The sequence below is a fragment of the Labeo rohita genome, chromosome 12 (assembly GCF_022985175.1).
Source record: "Labeo rohita strain BAU-BD-2019 chromosome 12, IGBB_LRoh.1.0, whole genome shotgun sequence".
Lineage (NCBI taxonomy): Eukaryota > Metazoa > Chordata > Actinopteri > Cypriniformes > Cyprinidae > Labeo > Labeo rohita.
Window position 1 is genome coordinate 26,037,168 of NC_066880.1, and position 20,957 is coordinate 26,058,124.

A 20,957-nucleotide genomic window follows, 5' to 3' on the forward strand; every position below is an offset into this window, starting at 1 on the left:
TGCTTGACTCACGCCTGTTTTATTGGAGATAATTTGGTTCTTCAGGTGGGTTTATGGGAAACATGCAATATTCATTTTAAAACTATTCAAAGACTATTTTTACAATTCTTTTATATGGCATTTTTATGACTTCATATGTGGGGTGGGGTATCATTTAAATTTTATCGATTCCAATTCTGCTTATCGATTCTGATTCTTATTGATTTTTATCTTCGATTCCAATAAGGTAGAAGAAAAAGTCAAACATATTTATTCTGTGTCTTTTTACAAAGCATTCTGTTACAGCTAAATAAAATCAGCAATAGGGACTTTTGCCTATGGGTTTAAAATACCACAGTAAAAAACAGCTAGGCTGATATAAATTTAAAACATTAATAAATGTGTTAAAGACAAGTAAACTGTTAAACTGCCCACTGTTCTTCAGAAAAAATCCTTCAGATCCCCAAGTTCTTTGGTTTTCCAGCATTTTTGTGTATTTGAACCCTTTCCAAATGACTGTTATGATTTTGAGAATCATTTTTTCACACTGAGGATAACTGAGGGACTCATATGCAACTATTACAGAAGGTTCAAATGCTCACTGATGTTTCAGAAGGAAAAACGATGCATTGAGAGCCGGAGGGTGAAAACGTTTTTTTCTTATTTTGCCTAAATATCTTCTTTTTTTTTTTTTTTCATTTAGTACTGCCTTCCAGATGCTGCAAGAGATAGTTACATGTTTCTCGTAAGACAAATTATGTTAAATTTACCTTGATCTTCAAATTCAAAAAGTTTTCATCCCCCAGCTCTTAATGCATCGTGTTTCCTTCTGGAGCATCAGTGAGTGTTTGAACCTTCTGTAATAGTTGTATATGAGTCCCTCATTTGTCCTCAGTATAAAAAGATGGATTTCAAAACCATACAGTCATTGCTGGAAAGAGTTCAAAAACACAAACATGCTGGAAAATAAAGATTTTGTAGGACCTGAAGGATTTTTCTGAAGAACACCGGGCAGTTTAATTGTTCAGGACAAACAAGGGACTCATGAACAGCTATCACTAAACAAAAAAAACACAGCTGTGGATCATTCAGGTGACAGAACAGTATTAAGAATTGAGGGGATGTAAACTTTTGAACCGGGTCTTTTTTTTTAATATGAATTCAACTATTATTTTAACTTGTGGACTATATGTAAACATCTATTATGTGAAATATCTTATTCAGGTCAGTGCTAAATAAACAGTAACATACATTTTGTATAATCCCTCTTATTTTGTTAAAATAATTAACATTTTTAATGATTCTGAAAAGGGGAAGCAAACTTTTGACCTTAACTTAACATAAATTATTAGTATTTTTAAAAATACCTTCATTTGTGCATTATAAATTTAATTTGGCCTTTAATTTATATCTTGGTACATTATGTGCCGACAAACCTTGTGTTTTTGTGAAAAGAACAATACTGGACAAGATATATTTTCAGTGTTTTATTAAAAATGACCTAAAGAATTTCCAAAAATAGAATATTACAGAAAATACATCAAAAAAAGAACACATCTTAGGGAGGACCAAATTTGTCCTCCTATACATATATGCTGTAGTTTATTATTTCAGTTCTCAAAAAAGAACTTAATGGTTTTGTCAAATTCCAGACCTTTTCATGTAGATCCAAAGGCACTACAATATAAAAATGCTAAAATTCTTCAATCCTTTATCTTACACAAGCATCACAACAGTGCTTAATTTAAACTCTAAGTATCTGCATCCCTTAGTTAGAAAACGCATTTAAACAGGCAAGTTGTTCTTCAGCAGTGTTCCTTCGACTGATAGAAAAAACATGCTATTTTAAAATACTGTAAATAGTCTTGTGCAGTCAGTTCTTTCCCAGCCTAAAGCTGTTTTTTGCTTTGTGAACCGAGAGCTCCGGACACGCAGTACGGGATGATACTGACTGTAGCGAGGGGAACGGTGGCGCTCTTGCAGAAAGACAGCAGGTAGAAGAGGGCAGCTGTGTGTGTGGGAGGCTTGATGGAATCAAAGAGATGCAGCAGAGACAGAGAGGCGATGATACAGGCAATTCTGACACTTGCGCTGCCGCTCTTCTTGCTTTCCGTGTACAGTGGGGAGTGAAGGCCGAGTCCCAGACCGAACAGGGTGCCCATGTTTCTCAACAGGCTGGCGAACGGTGTGGTGTCCAAATGGACCCAGGCTGGATTGACGCACCACCGCTGGGCTTTCTCAAGTGTCCACAGAAGATCCACACCTAGAACTTTGAGGAGCAGGTACAAGCCCACCGCAAAAGACAGCAGGAACAGTGTGATGTTGAAGTAATTTTTTAGGCTGGCACTGTAGATCCATTTCTGTCGGTTGAAGGCCTCTGCAACAATCATGCCTGTGAAAAAAAAAAAAACAAGAAAAAAATTGATTTTACAACCTCAAGACACTTTTTGTGCTCCTTAAACAGGTACATAACTGGTTAAAATTTTAGAATAACTAATTTTTTAAAAAAAGTTTTTTAAAGTCTCTTATTTTTACTAATTCTGCATTTATTTTATCTAAAATACATCAAAGGTAGTAATATTGTAATATAAGTGTTTTCTATTTTAGAATATTTTAATATGCAGTTTATTCCTGTGATGCAAAGCTGAATTTTCAGCATCATAACTCCAGTCTTCTAGTGTCACATGATCCTTCAGAAATCATTCTAATATCCTGATTTGCTGATCAATTTTTTTTTTAATTTTTACTGGTGCTCAATTAATTAATTATAACTCATATATCATGTTTTTTATTGTGGTATCATGTTTTTGTGTTAGTTAGCTGTATTTTTTTTATTATTATTATTATTTAATCAAAACAACCCAACTGCATTTTGATTGGTATTACTTGGAATGCAGAATTTAATTTTTTTTTTTTTTTTTTATTCCAAACTTTCGAAAGGTAGTGTATCACTGTTTCCACAAAATCATTAAGCATATTATATTTCTGAAGGATCATGTGACACTAAAGACTGGAGTAATGATGCTGAAATTTCAGCTTTGCATCACAGGAATAAGTAACATTTTTTCTTAATATATTAAAATAGAAAACCGTTATTTTGAATGGTGGTTTTGTGAGCTGCTCACCTGAAATAACTCCCGCGAAGACTTGATGTGGGAAATGAGCGGCGATAAAGACTCGAGAGAGACAAACACAGACCTGGACGGTCCAGAAGAGTGTCCAAAGTGAACCACGCAAGTATCTGAATAAAAACAAACAGTAGATGATAAACATATTTATTTAACTTTAAATTCTGAAACAAAACAAGTGTGAAAATGGCTTACAGGCTCTTAGATGAAGATTTATTCTCTTTGCTCAGCATTATGGCCAGGATTGAGGTGACCAGTGTGTAGTAAACACCAGCAGCGCCCATAGCGTGACCAGACGGGCTTCCTGCATCAAGAAGCAGCAAAGTGATAAAGTGCTCTTTTGATGTATGATGAAACTGATTTTAAGAGAACAGGTATGGTACTTCTAGAGGAGAAAGAAAGACACACCTGGGCCGGTCTCACAGGTCATGGGATACTGCTCAATATGTGGCGCTGAGCTGTTGATGTAGTAAGAAGTCTCATGGACCCACCAGTATGGACGTTCTCCAAACAAGATCCTTAGGTGAATAGAACAACATTAAAATTCAATTCATGATTTATTATGATTTGACAATAAACTGTTTAATTCTCTATTTGCTTACCATTTGAAGACCAGATTGAGCCAGTCTCCTATCACAGCCACCCAGATGAGTTTGATCCCGACCGATTCTTTCAGATGGAACCAGATGGGAAAGAAGATGAAGAAGGTGTTCCTCAGATCTGCCGCAAAGGAGACGAAAAGAAACCATCCTTGGGCGTCTTTGTAATGGGTCTGCAGGTATTGGGTGCTACTCACACCAAACCCGTGCAATGTGTCCATCACAACGTTCATGTTTAGAATTTCTCTAAGGCACTGTGTGTTGCAGAGCTAGTCAAGAGTGATAGCCCTCCAGCGCCTGCCTGTGGTATTTATACTAGCAGGCCCACCACCACAACGCATGGACAAAACGATCTTTGAACCTTGCACATGTGTAATAAAACACAGAGTGGAACAGAAAAAAAAAACGTCAGAGTTAAGAGCGTGTTTGTCCTGTCAGAAGAGATAACGCACAAACAAGTTCAGGAGAAAAAGGACGTAGAAAAGACGTAGCAGTGAATCATTGAAAGCTCATCTGACCTCAGAAACACATCAAGCCTCAGTAAACATCTGATTTCAAACAAACAATTTTTTAAATTTCTAAATAAATAAATATATACATACACACTAATACATAAAATTTAGATGTATAAATATATACAGTAGTCAACATTTGAAGTGGATCAGAAAAGTTCATCAAAGTTGTCCTAAGACAAGAACAGGTTGTCCAAATGAAGTTCTTAGCAATGCATATTATTAATCATAAAATAGGTTTTGACTTATTTACAGTAGGACTTCTTTACAAAATATCTTTATGGAACATGATCTTTACTTAATTCCCTAATGATTTTCGGCATAAAAGAAAAAACTGACGTTTTGACCCATACAGTGTATTTTTGGCTAGTATTTTGCTACAAATACAACCGTGCTACTTATGACTGGTTTTGTGGTCCAGTGTCACATTACTATTATACATTTTATCTATTTGCATGATTTACAAAATATTACCTTATGGGTAATTCTTACAAATAAAATGATAATATTAATTTTATGTTGCATGAAGAAAATGAATCCTGTAATATATATTTTATTATTTTATATTTACCATAATGTGTAAAAATCAGCGTATTTATAAGTATAAATACTTTACACATTAAATAGTGTCTTAAAACAAGTTTTTATGTTTGTTTGTTTGTTTGTTTGTTTGTTTGTTTATTTATTTTTTTTATCAATTTGTTTTAGTCTAGTTAAGTTTAAGTTTTTGGCAAAAACAAACACGTGTTGTGATTAATCTATAGACTTACGTCATTTTTGACTTTTGCAAAAACTAGGGCAAAAATTTCCCCAACCAAAAAAGCATGTCCTATTCAAAAGATAATCTCAGCACTACGGGAACTTGTTGCTCTCAGACAGGCATTCTTTTGACTGCTTACATAGGCATTTGCTGATTTGCATTGAATTGGTTTGTTTATGTGTGTGTTACATAAGTGAGTCAATCATTGCATTGATCAGTGATGCTTAAATGACAAGATGAACTGTAATCAGTGTAAGGCTTTTTGTTAATTGTTAGTCATTTCTGATACTTGTAGTGTTTGTTTATCCTTCCAATTGCTTACAAACCGTCTTTGCATAAAACAACAGAAGAAAATTATAGTGGTGTTAGATTTCTTTTGATTTTCTTTTTTCAAAACGCTACTTTAAAAGAGTGAATTCATATGTTTCTATTATGTTTTGGTGCCAAGACATAAGTCGGGCTCTAAGACCTCAGTCCTCAAATCTAAACCCTTGTTGAAAAGTAGTGTGCTTGATTGCATTGAATGTGTACTTATGTACCTAAAATCTTAAAAGTACACTGACCAAAATTATAAACGCAACACTTTTATTTTTGCCCCCATTTTTCATGAGCTGAACTCAAAGATCTAAGACTTTTTCTGTGTACACAAAAGGCTTATTTCTCTCAAATATTGTTCACAAACCTGTCTAAATCTGTGTTAGTGAGCACTTCTCCTTTGCCGAGATAATCTATCAACCTCAAAGGTGTGACATATGAAGATGCTGATTAGACAGCATGATTATTGCACAGGTGTGCCTTAGGCTGGCCACAATAAAAGGCCACTCTAAAATGTGCAGTTTTGCTGTATTAGGGGGTCCGAAAACAAGTCAGTGTCTTGTGTGACCAATGTTTGCCTCCCACAGTGCAACACATCTCCTTTGCATAGCGTTGATCAGGTTGTTGATTGTGGACTGTAGAATGTTGGTCTACTCCTCTTCAATGGCTGTGCAAAATTGACCAAACATCTCAATGGGTGACATGTGCAGTGAGTATGCTGGCCATGCAAGAACTGGGATGTTTTCAGCTTCCAGGAATTGTGTACAAATGCTTGCAACATGGGGCCGTGCATTATCATGCTGCAACATGAGGTGATGGTCGTGGATGAATGGCACAACAATGGGCCTCAGAATCTTGTCACGGTAACTCTGTGCATTCAAAATGCCATCAGTAAAATGCACCTGTGTTCATTGTCCATATTATACGCCTCCCCATACCATAACCCCACCGCCACCATGGGCCACTCGATCCACAACATTGACATCAGCAAACCGCTCACCCACACAACACCATACACGCTGTCTGCCATCTGCCCTGTACAGTGAAAACCGGGATTCATCCATGAAGAGAACACCTCTCCAAAGTTCCAGACACCATCAAATGTGAGCATTTGCCCACTCAAGTCAGTTACGACGACGAACTGCAGTCAGGTCGAGACTCTGATGAGGATGACAAGCAAGCAGATGAGCTTCCCTGAGACGGTTTCTGACAGTTTGTGCAGAAATTCTTTGGTTATGCAAACCGATTGCTGCAGCAGCTGTCCAGGTGGCTGGTCTCAGACGATCTTGGAGGTGAAGATGCTGGATGTGGAGGTCCTGGGTTGGTCTGGTTACACGTGGTCTGGGTTGTGAGGCTGGTTGGATGTACTGCCAAATTCTCTGAAACGCCTTTGGAGACGGCTTATGGTAGAGAAATGAACATTCAATTCACAGGCAACAGTTCTGGTGGACATTCCTGCAGTCAGCATGACAATTGCACGCTCTCTTAAAACTTGTGACATCTGTGGCATTGTGCTGTGTGATAAAACTGCACATTTTAGAGTGGCCTTTTATTGTGGCCAGCCTAAGACACACCTGTGCAATAATCATGCTGTCTAATCAGCATCTTGATATACCACACCTGTGAGGTGGATGGATTATCTCGGAGAAGTGCTCACTAACACAGATTTAGACAGATTTGTGAACAATATTTGAGAGAAATAGCCCTTTTGTGTGTATAGAAAAAGTCTTACATCTTTGAGTTCAGCTCATAAAAAATGGGGGCAAAAACAAAAGTGCTGTGTTTATAATTTTGGTCAGTGTATGTATATAAAAAAGAAAATATGTGCATATAATGTAATATTAATGCATTAAAAGGCCACTTAATGGTACTTAAAGGGATAGTTCATCCAAAAATGAAAAATACCCCATGATTTACTCACCCTCATTTATCTGAAATAGAAATCTTTTGTAACATTATAAATGTCTTTATCACCACTTTTGATTAATTTAAAGCATCCTTGCTAAATAAAAATATTAATTTCTGTAATTTCTTTCCCAAAACAAACAAAAAAAAATGTTTCTTGAACAGCAAATCAGCATATTAGAATGATTTCTAAAGGATCTGTGACACTGAAGACTGGAGTAATGATGCTGAAAATGTAGTTTGATAACAGGAATAAATTACATTTCAAAATATATTCAAATAGAAAACCGTTATTTTAAATAGTAAAAATATTTTAGAATTTGACTGTTTTTGCTGTACTTTGGATCAAATAAATGCAGGCTTGGTGAGCAGACTTTTTCCAAAAACTGTTCAAACACTTTTGAATGGCGGTGTATATTTTTTTTTTAAGTATATTAAGTCCTTATGCATAAGTGAAGCCCAATAAGCTTAAAACATCTGTTTGTAGTACACAATACCATGAAGAACACCAAAACAAGCCAGAACACAAATAGATCAATGAATTTGTCATGCAGGACAGTGTGCTTCATTCTTTTTCCAGATTGACAAATGATCACAAGCCAGACAGAACCATTAAAACTAGATCATTTGCATTAAATGCATCATTCCAAGATGTCATCACAGTGACATCACACACTTCATGAAACTAATCAGTGTGTCCACTCAGCATTTTATCAGTACACATCTCATCAGCGTCATCACAGGTGAAAGGTCATGAAATCCAGGGCCTCTGAGCTCTCCAGTCAACATGTAAACAAAACCAATCCATCCAACCTTGAATAAAGTCCAACTAGAACACAAAACTGGGGTCCGACGGTAGGACGAAGCTTGGCAGGCTGCCTCCGTATCTGTAGTTTGATCCCCATCCCTGTGTCCTGTGTCTGTCCTCCGCTTTTCCAGGGTAACCGTCCCGATCTCAAGCTGCAGAGATGGACCTGCTTCACAGCTGGGGAGTGAACCTAGCCGTCCATTTGCAGACGGAGCACCAGGACTGGGAGAATCTGTTTCAGTGGGTCTCCTCAGTGGCGGATCTCCACACCACCTTCTTCGTGTTTTTCCCTATTTGGTTTCATCTGCACAGAGATGTGGGCGTTAAACTCATCTGGGTGGCTGTGGTTGGAGACTGGCTAAACCTTGTGCTGAAGTGGTGAGATGCTCATTGGTTTGTGTATTAGTAATCTCTGAGCTAAAAAATAAACATAATAAGATTATGCTGGTTGAAAAAATGACTTATAACCAATTTGCACTCAGATATTGCTAGTACTTAACAAATGATATCAACTAATGGCAAGTAATGCATGGAATGAAACATTAAATTTTGAAGTAGAAAAAGTGAAATTTTATTTTCAGTAAGACTTTAGTATAGGGACCAATTCTCACTATTAACTAGTTGCTTATTAGCATGCCTATTATTAACATATTGGCTATTATTAATACTTATAAAGCACATATTCTGCATGACAATATTCTACATCACAAATTGTACCCAATACCTAAACTTAGCAACTACTTTACTTAACTATTAATAAGAAGCAAATTAAGAGTTTATTGAGACAAAAGTGTACAACTTATGCACCAATTTATTACACAAAGAAAAAAGTTATTTTATTTGATTATTTATTTATTTATTTACTTTTATTTTTTATTTATTTATTATTTATAAAAATATTGGTGGAGTATGTTTTACAAAAAATACTGTTTCCATCTTTTTAATTTAAAAAGACACTGTTTTACAGTGTAATAAATTGGTGACTTTTCAGAAATATTATAAATTAAATATTGCAGCAAAAGGAAAGCATATAACACAATTACATTTATTTAATTAAATATTAAAATATCAATGAAATAATATTTACTTATTAATGTTAATGTTTCAAATTAATAGAAATAACTTGATAACTTAATTTTTAATATTTCCAATAATGCACCAATTTATTACACTATACAGTTTGAAGGTTAAGCAAAATAAACATTATTGGAGTATGTTTTACAAGAAAATACTGTTTCTGTTTTTCTACTTAAAAAAAAAAAAACATAAAATCAAGTCATCAAATTATTTTTTACTGTGTAATAAATTGGTGATTTTTTTTTTTTTTGTAATATTTCCAATAATATAATATTTCCAATATATTATAAATTAAATATTTCAGGACAAAGAAAACGTAGAACACAATTTAATGATTTATAATTAATGCAATAGACTTAATGATTAATAATTTAAATATTAATTTGTAAATGGATAGAAATAACTTGATAATTTAATTTAAAATACTTAACTGCATAAATAATTCTTCAAGGTTAAGAAAAAAATAAAATAACATGCATTGGAGTATATTTATAATACAGTTTCAGTTAAATTTATAATTTAAATGATTTTTAATGATGCATTATTTTACGATATACTCATAGGGTGCTATTCGGTGAGAGGCCATACTGGTGGGTGCATGAGACTAAGTTTTATGGCCCTATAAAACATCCTGAACTGCAGCAATTCTCCATCACATGTGAAACTGGACCAGGTATATTACAGTATTTATTGCAAGATCTTAAAATACTTGATTTTGATTGGTTGGTCTCGTATAATACATTTAATTCAACTCAAATCTTATTTTTTGCTCATTAGTTTATTTATTTTGGTAAGCAGTTATTTAATTACCAGAATCATATTCGTTGAACTCGTCACTTTGACTATTCTGTGAATTACAGCTTTATCACCAAATAAAATCTGCTACTCTGTAAAGCGATAGTTATGCAGTTTAAGTAAAGTTGCTGTCCTAATCTTTGATGTGTAAACGGATCTGCCTCTGGTTATCTTAGCGTCTCAGTTCAAGGGCCGCCTTTGAATGAAGTCATACATATTACTAGTAATATTACTCATGCTGGCAAGTATCCATTCATTCTTGGCCTGAATTAGTACCCTAGATCAACTAAAAAGTCTCATAAATTACCTGTCCTGAACTGATATTTTATCTTATCATGTTTAAGCTGGATTCAGCTGGTGTGCCAGCCTGACAAGTGTCCAAAACTCCTCTAAAACCAACCTGAGACTTATTTAGGCTCCTGAACAGATGTATCTCTAATCGAACAACATTTGCTTTCCCACACAATCTCTGATTTGATACTTTTTTATCTGTAATTAGAATTCATGTTTGTTTAAACTTTGCCCTGTTTTCACCGCAATGCGTGTTTGGTTTTCGTCTGTCAGGGAGCCCGTCGGGTCACGCCATGGGTTCTGCGGGTGTTGGGTATGCGATGGTTACAGCAGTGCTTTCCATTGCCGCTGAAAGAAAACTATCTTCTTTACATTATAGGTGAGTCTGAGACACCTGTGGCTGATCAAAACAACTGTTTTATGGGTTTATTGGTTTTAATATACAGTAATGTGTGCTTTCAGATTGTTACAGCTGGTGCTGTGGGTGGCTCTGGGTATGGTGGAGTTACTGGTATGCATGTCGAGAGTCTATCTGGCAGCCCATTTCCCACACCAAGTTATCAGTGGAGTTATTTCAGGTTCTTTTTTCATTTGTGGGTCTTTGTGTGTGAACTGTTTACTGTGACTGTTTACCATACAGAAAAAAAAATCTCATCTTTAAAAATATATTTTAGGGGTGTAACGATACATGTATTTGTATCTTCCAGGTATAATTGTGGCAGAAATATTCTCCCGAGTGCAGTGGATCTACAGCGCTAGTTTGAAGAAGTACATCAGCGTGACTCTGTTCCTGCTCTTCTTCGCGGTGGGTTTCTATGTGCTTCTGAAAGCCGTGGGTGTGGATCTGCTGTGGACATTGGCAAAGGCCCAGAAATGGTGCGTCAATCCAGACTGGGTCCTTATGGACACCACCCCCTTTGCCAGCCTGCTGAGGAACATGGGCACACTTTTTGGTCTGGGGCTTGGTCTTCACTTGTCAGGTGGCAATGAAACAAGCAGAAAACACAGCTGCGTCTTTTTCAGGATGGGATGTATTGGTGTGTCATTGGTGTTGCTGCAGTTCCTGGACAAGATGACATTTTCCTCAAGTAACCAGTTACTGTTCTACTTTCTGTCATTCTGTAAGAGCGCTTTTGCTTTGGTGCTTCCCACCGCAATTGTTCCTGGAGCCATATGTTGGATTTCAACAAAAAACAGGCATGATAAGGACATGTAGTGCAATATTCATACAAAACACAGAGTTTGACTGATGCAGGTTTGCATTGGTGATTTTCAATGTAAATGCAATGTTCAGCAAATATTTTTGCAGTGCACTCTTTATAAAATACCTCAGATAGCATGTACAGGATGGTTGGCTATAGAACATGTAAACAGATTTGAACTGTCCTGCGATTTTAGTTTGTTGTGTACATTTTTTTTTTTATTGTCTGCATTATGAAAATCATGTTCAAGAGAAAGTATGAAATGTATAATATTTTATATATATATATATATATATATATATATAATATTTTTTTCCTAGTCATTATCTAATATTTAATGAGGCTTGTTGACAGTGACACAGTCACTGCAGACAAATAATTTTCAAATATTAATAAGCAGTAAAGCAGTTTTGTTAAAATATTTTTTAAATAATAACAATAAAAGATTCTGAGAATAATTTGACTTTCATCAAAAATTTCATCCTTTTTTTCCCTACAGTATGTCTTAGAAACAATACTGAAAATTAAAATTTGGTCTGCATTATGAAAGCCAAATGTCCATGTTAAAAAAAAGAAATGTACTCATTATATTCATGTTGGTTTAGATAAATATTTATACCATTTTCAAGAAAAATGTCTTAAAACTTTTTAATGACTGTAAAAATGCATGTGGTGTATTAAATAAAAAATCTTGTTTTATATCTGAAGAGTTTATTTGCAAAAACAGATAACACAGTTTTGTTAAATTGTTAAAAATCATGTTTTTTATGAAGTTATGTTTTTATTGTTTTATTTTGTTAGTTAGCTGTATTTATTATTATTATTTTTTTTTATTTAATCAAAATAGCCCAACTGCACTTTGACTGAGATTAACTTGAATGCACAATAGAAGCCATGATTTTTGAAAAGTGTTAAAAGTTAGTTATCTGTTTTTGCAAATGAACTCTTCATCTAGATCTCTAATGCTTTGTAAATGTAAAGTAAAACTATAAGAATATATCTTATCTTAGTTTTGTATTAATTCATACATTAATAAACAATAATAATTATTATTCATACATTTTGGGAGTTGCACCACATGACATTTTGCAGCCTGAACTAAGCTTGCCTTTTCATAAATGGTATTTTTCTGGTAATTATCTAACATTTGCAGAGGTTTACTAACTTTGACATGCAGTCATTTGGCAGACAAAAATTTTCAAATATTATTAAGACAACGTTAGCCTAACTCTCTTGGAAATAATACAAGATTAAGAAAAACTACTAAATATATATCTATTTTTTTTAAGAACTGTATCCTTTCAGACTTTTTCCCATACAGTATGTCCTCCAGAAACCTTTGCACACGAAACGTTGGTCTGCATTATGAAAGTTTCAATGCATTTGTCCTCTCAAACACATCCTCGCTATAATGACTTTATGTGGCTGTAATCACCTCTTTAACAGACCTTTTCAAGATTAACAACACCAAGCTTGTTGTTGGCAAGTCTTCAGATTACGGCGCCTCTCAGCATATTGTGTTATCTGTAAATGGTTTTAAAGGCGGCTGGTCCATTCACTAACTAACTTTCATTCACATCTTCTGTTCAAAGGTCCCTTAGTCATGCTCTGTGCATACAGCAGACAATGTGCATTGCCGGCTATTATAGGGCTAATTGAACTCAAAACGTACTATTCATCTATGTGCTATTTGGAGCCACACATTAATATTCTAACAAAAACTGGCTTTAGACAAACAAACAGCAAATTTTTCTACATGAGATTAGCTCTAATTCTTGCGAATTTCTTACAAAAATAAAAACAGTGCAACTTTTATATCCAGGCAGTTTTGTTTTGTTGCAACATTTAGTTTTTCTCAAGAAAAAAAAAGGATTTGCATTTGTTGGATGTATATCCAATATATGTTTCAAATTATATTGTATTATATATTTAGATTCTAAGTGCTTACATGCAGTACGATAAGTATCTCAGCATCTTTTTATGACTTTAAATATAGTCTCTAGGGTAAAATTATACATTTTTTTGTTATCTGTTACCAATCTAAATTAATGCATGCATATCTTTATATGCAATTAGATTTAAGTACTGACTACTTTAACTGCATATGACATTGCATAATGAAATAAATGTTTACAGTGTGGAGAAGAAAATATGACTTCAGTCCTTAAAAATGCAATGTTTATTTTAATGTGCAACTTGCAGTTTCTTCTGTTTAATTGCTTGTGAAGTGTAACAGTAATTCCTGAGTAATGAAGAAAATTTTACACCATTTTTTTCAGTGTGTGAAAAGAAATTAATGCACTGCATTAAAAATTTAGGTTTTAAAAATGCATTCAATTTATTCAGAACGCAAAAGTTTTTCTTTGCATTGTTTGGCTTGTTTAAAATGTTTGTTCATAATACAAAAAGGATCATGAACACAAACTTTTTGTCTGAAGAACATCCGTATTGATTAATTTCCCTTTCTAAGGACTGCTTTTAAATATTAACTTGCGTTGCCTACTTTTCTGTAACCTGTTTTATACATGCTTAAATTTTGGTCTTCTGTAAGGGTTTGTGATGGGCGTAGCAGGCCAAAGTTCAGAACATTTTGTTTATGCGGTTTGTGGCCTGGAGGATCTGTCCGACACGTTACATCACAGACTGCACAAACATCCTTATCAATGTTTTTCACTCCTTACTGAAGGTTACAGGTTGGACGTGTGCCACACAGCACTGTTCTGTCCCAAACAATGCACCGTCGCTATTCAGCCATTGGCTGTAAAAAAAAAAAGGTATTTAACGCAAAGATTCTAATGCAAAAACACTTTTTTTTTCACAAAAGTGAATAGCTCCAAATGGGTCAGATGCTTTCAAGCTTCAGAAGCATATGCGAAGCACAGAAACTGTGTGCTGAAGAGAACTAGGATTAAAAATTGTCTTTTAATCAATCAAAGCTATTGTTTGACTTCAGATGACTTGGATTATAGTGCACAAGTTTGATTTGTTGCTTGACTTGTGTTGGCTGTGTGTCTTTAAAGGAGAAGTCCACTTCCAGAACAACAATTTACAGATAATTTACTCACCCCCTTGTCATCCAAGATGTTCATGTCTTTCTTTCTTCAGTTGTAAAGAAATTATGTTTTTTGAGGAAAACTTTTCAGGATTTTTCTCTATATAATGGACTGGTATGGTGCCTTCACCACCTGGTAAATGCGACTTCAAATGATCCCAAATGTAGTTGTAAATGATCCCAGCCAAGGAAGAAGGGTCTTATCTAGCAAAACAATTGGTTATTTTCATAAAAAATAATGCAATTTATATACTTTTTAATGTCAAATGCTTGTCTTGCTTTTCCCGACCTGTTTTATTCCGGTTCATGACAGTTAGGGTATGTCGAAAAACTCTCATCTCATGTTCTCCCTCAACTTCAAAATCACCCTATATCGCTGTTTTACCTTTTTTGTTAAGGGTGTTTGATGTTCTTTGCTTGTTCACTTGGCAAAGACTGGGTCGGAACTTCTGCAGCGAAGTAGGATGATTTTTAAATGAATTTTGAAGTTGAGGGAGAAAATACGGTCTGAGTTTTTTGACATACCCTAAATGTCTTGCATGCGCTAGAATACACAGAGTTCCGGGAGGGCAACACAAGACGAGCATTTGAGATTAAAAAGTATTTCAATTGTATTTCTGATCGTTTGAAGCCACATTTAAACTGCATTTTGGAAGTTCAAACTCGGGGCACCATAGCAGTCCATTATATTGAGAAAAATCCTGAAATGTTTTCCTCAAAAAACACAATTGCTTTACAACTGAAGAAAGAAAGACATGAACATCTTGGATGACAAGGGGGTGAGTACATTATCTGTAAATTGTTGTTCTGGAAGTGGACTTTCTGTCATTCTGTTTTGGAATGACATGAGGGTGATCAAATGATGACAGAATTTAAAACTGCTCCAAGAAATCACAATACACTCACACCGTAATCATATGACATTTTGCTTCCACCTAAGCAATCATTCCCTCCTTATCGTTTTTTTTATCGCTATAGTACAGAGTCTTGAGTGGGTCTCTTCCTCTTTGTACGCACTGATAAACAAGATTTGGCCAGTGGACTTCTGCATGTATAATGATACCAAGAGTGAGTTTAAAAGAGGTAAGGTTAATGACTGCTTGACCTGTTTTCCGTTCCATTGCATGAATCATCTGTAATAAAATGGCTTTTCCAGACACACACACACACAGGTGCACTTGGCTTAAGTCGAAAGGGACACCTTTGCCAGCTGACGTAGTTGAAGAAAGATGGCACAATCCTGCTGCATGAAAAGAGTTGAGCAAGAGTTGTCCATGCGTAAAAGTAGTGAACACTTGTGCTGACAGATCTGCTGTGCTTGCAGGGCCACAGGCTGTTCAGTGGACAAAAGGTGAGCCTGTGATGCATTCAGTCTCATTGAAATATAAAACAACGTTGTAAGTAATAAATTGCATGTTTTGTGAGTGTATGATCATTTATTAGCATAAAGCCACCAAAAATTGTAGTTTGACAATTCGGGGGGAAAACAATAATAAATTCTTACCTTCAGGCCATCCAAGATGTAAATGAGTTTGTTTCTTCAAATGAACAGATTTGGAGAAATGCACTTGCTTACCAATGGATCCTCTGCAGTGAGTGGGTGCCGTCGGAATGAGAGTCCAAACAGCTGATCACAAAAAACATCACAATAATCCATAAGTCATCAACACCAAGCTGTGTGTTTATAATTTTCTCCAGTAAAACAGTCATCTAATCTGAATCAGGAGAGAAATATGCACAGATCAAGCAGTGTCACAAGCAAAAACAGTCTGAACAGTTCTAAACAAATATGTTGGTGAATGATGATGTGAGAAAACAACAGGGGATTGACTTTTTAAAGGGGTCATCGGATGCAAAGTTCACTTTTTCATGTTGTTTGAACATTAATGTGTGTTGGCAGTGTATGTACACATCTACCCTACAATGATACAAATCCATGCAGTGGTTTTTAATTAATCTGTAAAAATAATATTCCCTTTTTCAAATCGAGTCATTCTCAGATGCCTGTCGTGGTGGCGTCACACCCACAGAAGCCGCTCCCGTGATAGTTGATTGACATGAGCATCTTACCTCAGACCAGATTTCACAGTCCAGTAACCTTCATTGTTTCGATGCCGGAGCAGGGATGTAAATTAGATTGAGCGATTGAGGTGTGGTGTTGCTGGATGTAGTAATGAACATAGTGGTCGTCATTTACTCCCGACATCTGAGCTGCTGAAGATGCAGTGGATTACGTTTGTTTGTGAAGGGAATGCGGCTCCCGATCTACATATTTCCGTCTATGCTCGCGCCAATCATTCATGATCCAGCTTCACCTACAGCAGAAGTGAGTATAAGGGTTTTTTATGAATCTTTGCGATCGCCTTTCCTTATAACGTGGTAGTTAGGAAGTTTAGTGGCTAAAGTAAACAGGCTTGTCACTCCACAGAGAGAAGAGAGGGGCGGGGCAAGCAGAGCTCAGTTGCATTTAACCAAAGTATATTATAGACTTTTCATTAAGTCCCTAAAGAATCATATCAACTTGTGGAAAATGGGCATCCGATGACCCCTTTAAGACAAATGGATATGTTGTTTGTTGTGTTTTCATATTCAAGACATTATAAGCTAGATGCAGCTTTTTTGGGTTTGCATCGAATGTTCTTTGACTTTTATACATAACAATTTTGCTTATGAATAAAGATTGATCTGCTGAAAGCAGTTATTTTGAATCAGATGCCAAATGTTCTCCTCCTATTCAAATGTGACATTAAAGGGGTGCATACAACATATTTGCCTACCGGCAACTATAGTTGCTGCACATTCAAATACGATTTTCAAGAAAAAAAAAATAAAAATAAAAATTAAGGAACATAAATGCAGAACATGTTCACACAGGACACTATTAACACGACTATATGCATGAAACCACTGAGAAAATTTTGGGCACAAATGGGTTAAATGTGACATATGGGTCCAGTTATTTCTTTGGATAAGCATTTTAGGAACCTTAAACTAACACATATTAAAAACACCAGTGTATCACAAATTTCAAACTCTTTAATGTAGAAAACATACACACATACACAGTATATGAAAATTCATAAACAATTTTTTAGTTGCATTTTTAAAATCATAAATAGAAAAAAAAAGATGTTTAATTTGGTTTCTGACAAAGCAAATATGATTTGTTTTACAAGTAAAGAAAACCAAAGGTTAAAAAAGACAGTTACATATTACATACATCCATAAGTCATACACATTACACACGCATACATATGTCTAGCTCACATTGTCAATGGCAGTAGGGTTTATTGCAAATTTATCAGGGCAATTGACTTTTACTGCAGATATAACATTTTTAAAGCTCATCTTAGTGCTCCTTCAGTCACTCTGCAAAGAAGAAAGTTTCATGTGATGAACTCAACACTGAAATAAAATAGCTGCTTAACCATGTGATACTGTTATTGTGGTTTGATTGCTTCTATAGTCCTCATTTGTAAGCTGCTTTGGATAAAAGTGTCTGCTAAATGACTAAATGTAAATGTAGATGTTTCAGGGACTTACAAGATCGTCCAGGTCATCCATGGCAGGAGGCTCTCCTTTGTTCTTCATTTCATTAAGCATCTGCATTTTACAGAAAAATTATACATTTATCATGATCTCAACATTCCACAATGTCCTGTGTCAGTGTGTGAAATGATAACAGGTGTTGCATCACTCACTTAAAACATTTAAAGGGACTTACATCAACATACTGCTCATATTCTGCCATGCCTTCTTCCTCTTCATGCTCCCAGTCTCTCCAGTTATCAAAGTCTACTAACAGCCATGCTGGCTGAAAGGACAAGAAAAAAACGATAAGAGGAATGACAAGATAGATAGAATGACACACACCAATGGATGGATGGGCAAATCCATAGATAGATAGATAGATAGATAGATAGATAGATACCTTTGCGAGATCTTTCTGGAGTCGAGGCCATGCCACATTTTCTTTTACTTTCCTTATCAAGACATTAATTGTTCGGTCCAAGACTTTCTCCCTTGAATCCTAAAAGAGCATCATCCACAAAATTGTTTTAGAAAGCCACAGAAAACTTTGTACTTAGTATTATGTACTTAATTTAAAAAAAAAACCCTGCAATAATACTTTTAGTATACTAAACTGGTATATTTAAAGTCTGCTAAATTGGAACAACAAATTTTGTACTTAATGCTCTTTAGTTGTGCCCTAAAGTTCAACTAATTATGTAGTAGTATTACAAATAAAGTTTCATTACAATTTTTATATCTGTAAGTCTCAAGCGATATTATGTTAATAGACTTGAACTATACTTAGTATAAAATAAATGCATTTTAAATCTGTTACGTTTTTGTATCATCATAACAAAATAAGACTTTAATATTTCTTATGTTGATTACCGCCAATAAAACACAATAGTATGTTTACATGTATATGTAATAGGCAATCTAAAATACATATGCATACATACTACAAGCTTCAGGGGTCAAATCACAAACAGAATACTTACAGATTTATATACTCTGTCATAAAATTCAATCTCATTGTAGATATTGTTGTCATCTACATCTTTGCAGCTGAAAAATAGGGAAATATTATTATTTATGTATTTTTACACATTTCCTTGCTTGTATCAAAATACACTACTTAGCTGATAGTTTTGGTTCCCCAAAAATCACTTTGTTTATCATGTAAAAACCTGAAAGCTTATCTGAAATATTTTAATAGAGTACTCAATTATATTTCATTTAAGTTTTGTCTCAGATGTTCCAAACTTCCTTAGGATATAAAACAATTGTTAATGGCCAATTGTTGGTGTGAGTTTAAAGCTATGAAATTAATGTGAATAGTATAATGTACATATTTTGCTTCTGTCAGAATTTTCAGCATAATTTACGACACTGAGATCTCTCCTGACATGCAAATTTGCTTTTGAGATTAATATGAAACTGATTTCCTCTATGGGATATTACTGAGAAACACAAAAATAATCATAAAAAGATTATATATAATATTTGAAATGATATAATTTTCTTACCTTAAAATAATTTTTGTGTCCTGGACATCTACTTGAACATCTTTTGGGTTTTGAACCACAAAGTTGATAGTCACATATTTTTTCCGGTCATACCACAGTGTTCTGGCTGGTTGACTAAGGAAATGAAAGAACCAGTTTAGTTACAGAATGAAAGAACCCATGTGTCTCATTAGGTTACAAACCTTTGCATCACTGTCTGATCTAACATAAAGAAACCATATATTTTAGTCTAAGTTCAGAGTTCATTGCAAAAATTGCATGCACCCTTCGAAGACATCAACATGCGGCTTCTACTATTTCAAATAAGCCCTCATGTTCACACCTACCAATTCTCTGGTCTCACAATCTTTGGCATTTTGACTTCTCGTAGAGTTGTTCTTGTAGTTTCCTGTGTAAATGTTTTAAATAGTGAATAGAAACTGTGGTTTTCTTTACTTTTAGAGAAGACAGAACTGAATAAAGAGAGCTCAGTGTATGTCTGTGGCTGTCTGAGTGACTGACTCTATTTTTAGGATGGATGGTATCAGCTGCTGGAGAGGAACATACCACTTCACCCCCCGGCTCTTCCCATTTAAAGACGGTGGTGGAACATTCAGGAAAATCGCTGTGTTTTCTACCCTCACCCGGACCTGATATTCGCTTTCACACCTCATGTCTGAGGAGGAGGGGTGAGAATCTGCCAGAGAAACAGATGCAAACCTCAACAAAATGTTTAGTTGACCTCAAAACTTATTTCAGTTCAATAAACTGTACATAGATTTTTGTCCTACAGATCAAAATCATACAGATCTGAAGATGAAAATCAGAAATCATCACATTAAGTCATTAATTTCTTTACATTTAGGTATATTTAAATCACAAACATGCAAGTTTTTTTTTTTTTTTTCTCAAATGGAGGTTATGTAATCTTAAGGGATTCTGGTGTTTCCCATAGAGATGAAGTAACTGAAACCAGTTTCAAATTAATAATGGTCTCGTTGCAAATATTTAATGTGCCTGCAGCGCCATCTGTAGAGTTTATGTACGTCATGACAGTGTTTTGCAATGTACAACCAAATTCAAACGCGCATTTAAAGTTAACGTCTGTCATAATGTTTAAGCATTTAAATAAAGGACTGATTTAATGAGAACCAAAAAGAACATGCATGTAAACATGATAAATAATCTTTACAAATCTTTTATTTGAAAGCAAATATCAGTATTTTGCAAAAAGTATCGAACTAGTATAATACATTACTTACATAAAATATTACGTTTTGAACATTTAAAACACATTTTCGCATAATTATTCAGAACGTTTTTGTACAACAGCAATATAGTCTCTGTATTCGAACAGTAGGGCCAGCTGCATAAAAAAGAAAAAGAAAAGAAAAAATAATTTTACATAATCTTAAGCGTTTTTTGTATTAAAAATAAACTCATTCTGAAATGCACGAAACGTAAGTTTCACTCTGAAATACTTAGATTTGTGTAGATAAAATTCCCAAATAAGGAT

The 20,957-nt window shown here is 34.8% G+C and overlaps 3 protein-coding genes across 3 annotated transcripts; 1 reads left to right on the plus strand and 2 right to left on the minus strand.

The window, feature by feature from the left end:
• Positions 1-1,453: 1,453 nt before the first annotated feature.
• Positions 1,454-4,004, minus strand: g6pc1a.2 (glucose-6-phosphatase catalytic subunit 1a, tandem duplicate 2). Its single transcript, XM_051124331.1, has 5 exons — positions 3,710-4,004; positions 3,516-3,625; positions 3,303-3,411; positions 3,105-3,220; positions 1,454-2,371 (listed from the first exon to the last, which is right to left on the minus strand). The coding sequence occupies exons 1-5, from the start codon at positions 3,937-3,939 to the stop codon at positions 1,869-1,871; spliced, it is 1,068 nt and encodes a 355-aa protein (XP_050980288.1). The 5' UTR covers positions 3,940-4,004; the 3' UTR covers positions 1,454-1,868.
• A 4,029-nt stretch (positions 4,005-8,033) lies between these two features.
• Positions 8,034-12,070, plus strand: g6pc1a.1 (glucose-6-phosphatase catalytic subunit 1a, tandem duplicate 1). The gene is made up of 5 exons (XM_051124332.1): positions 8,034-8,384; positions 9,647-9,756; positions 10,443-10,548; positions 10,632-10,747; positions 10,877-12,070. Exons 1-5 carry the CDS (start codon positions 8,167-8,169, stop codon positions 11,383-11,385), a joined length of 1,059 nt encoding a protein of 352 aa, XP_050980289.1. The 5' UTR covers positions 8,034-8,166; the 3' UTR covers positions 11,386-12,070.
• Positions 12,071-17,441: 5,371 nt separating this feature from the next.
• Positions 17,442-20,017, minus strand: ptges3l (prostaglandin E synthase 3 like). Its single transcript, XM_051124336.1, has 7 exons — positions 19,789-20,017; positions 19,463-19,576; positions 18,935-19,001; positions 18,355-18,453; positions 18,148-18,237; positions 17,967-18,026; positions 17,442-17,792 (listed from the first exon to the last, which is right to left on the minus strand). The coding sequence occupies exons 1-7, from the start codon at positions 19,815-19,817 to the stop codon at positions 17,784-17,786; spliced, it is 468 nt and encodes a 155-aa protein (XP_050980293.1). The 5' UTR covers positions 19,818-20,017; the 3' UTR covers positions 17,442-17,783.
• Positions 20,018-20,957: the final 940 nt, after the last annotated feature.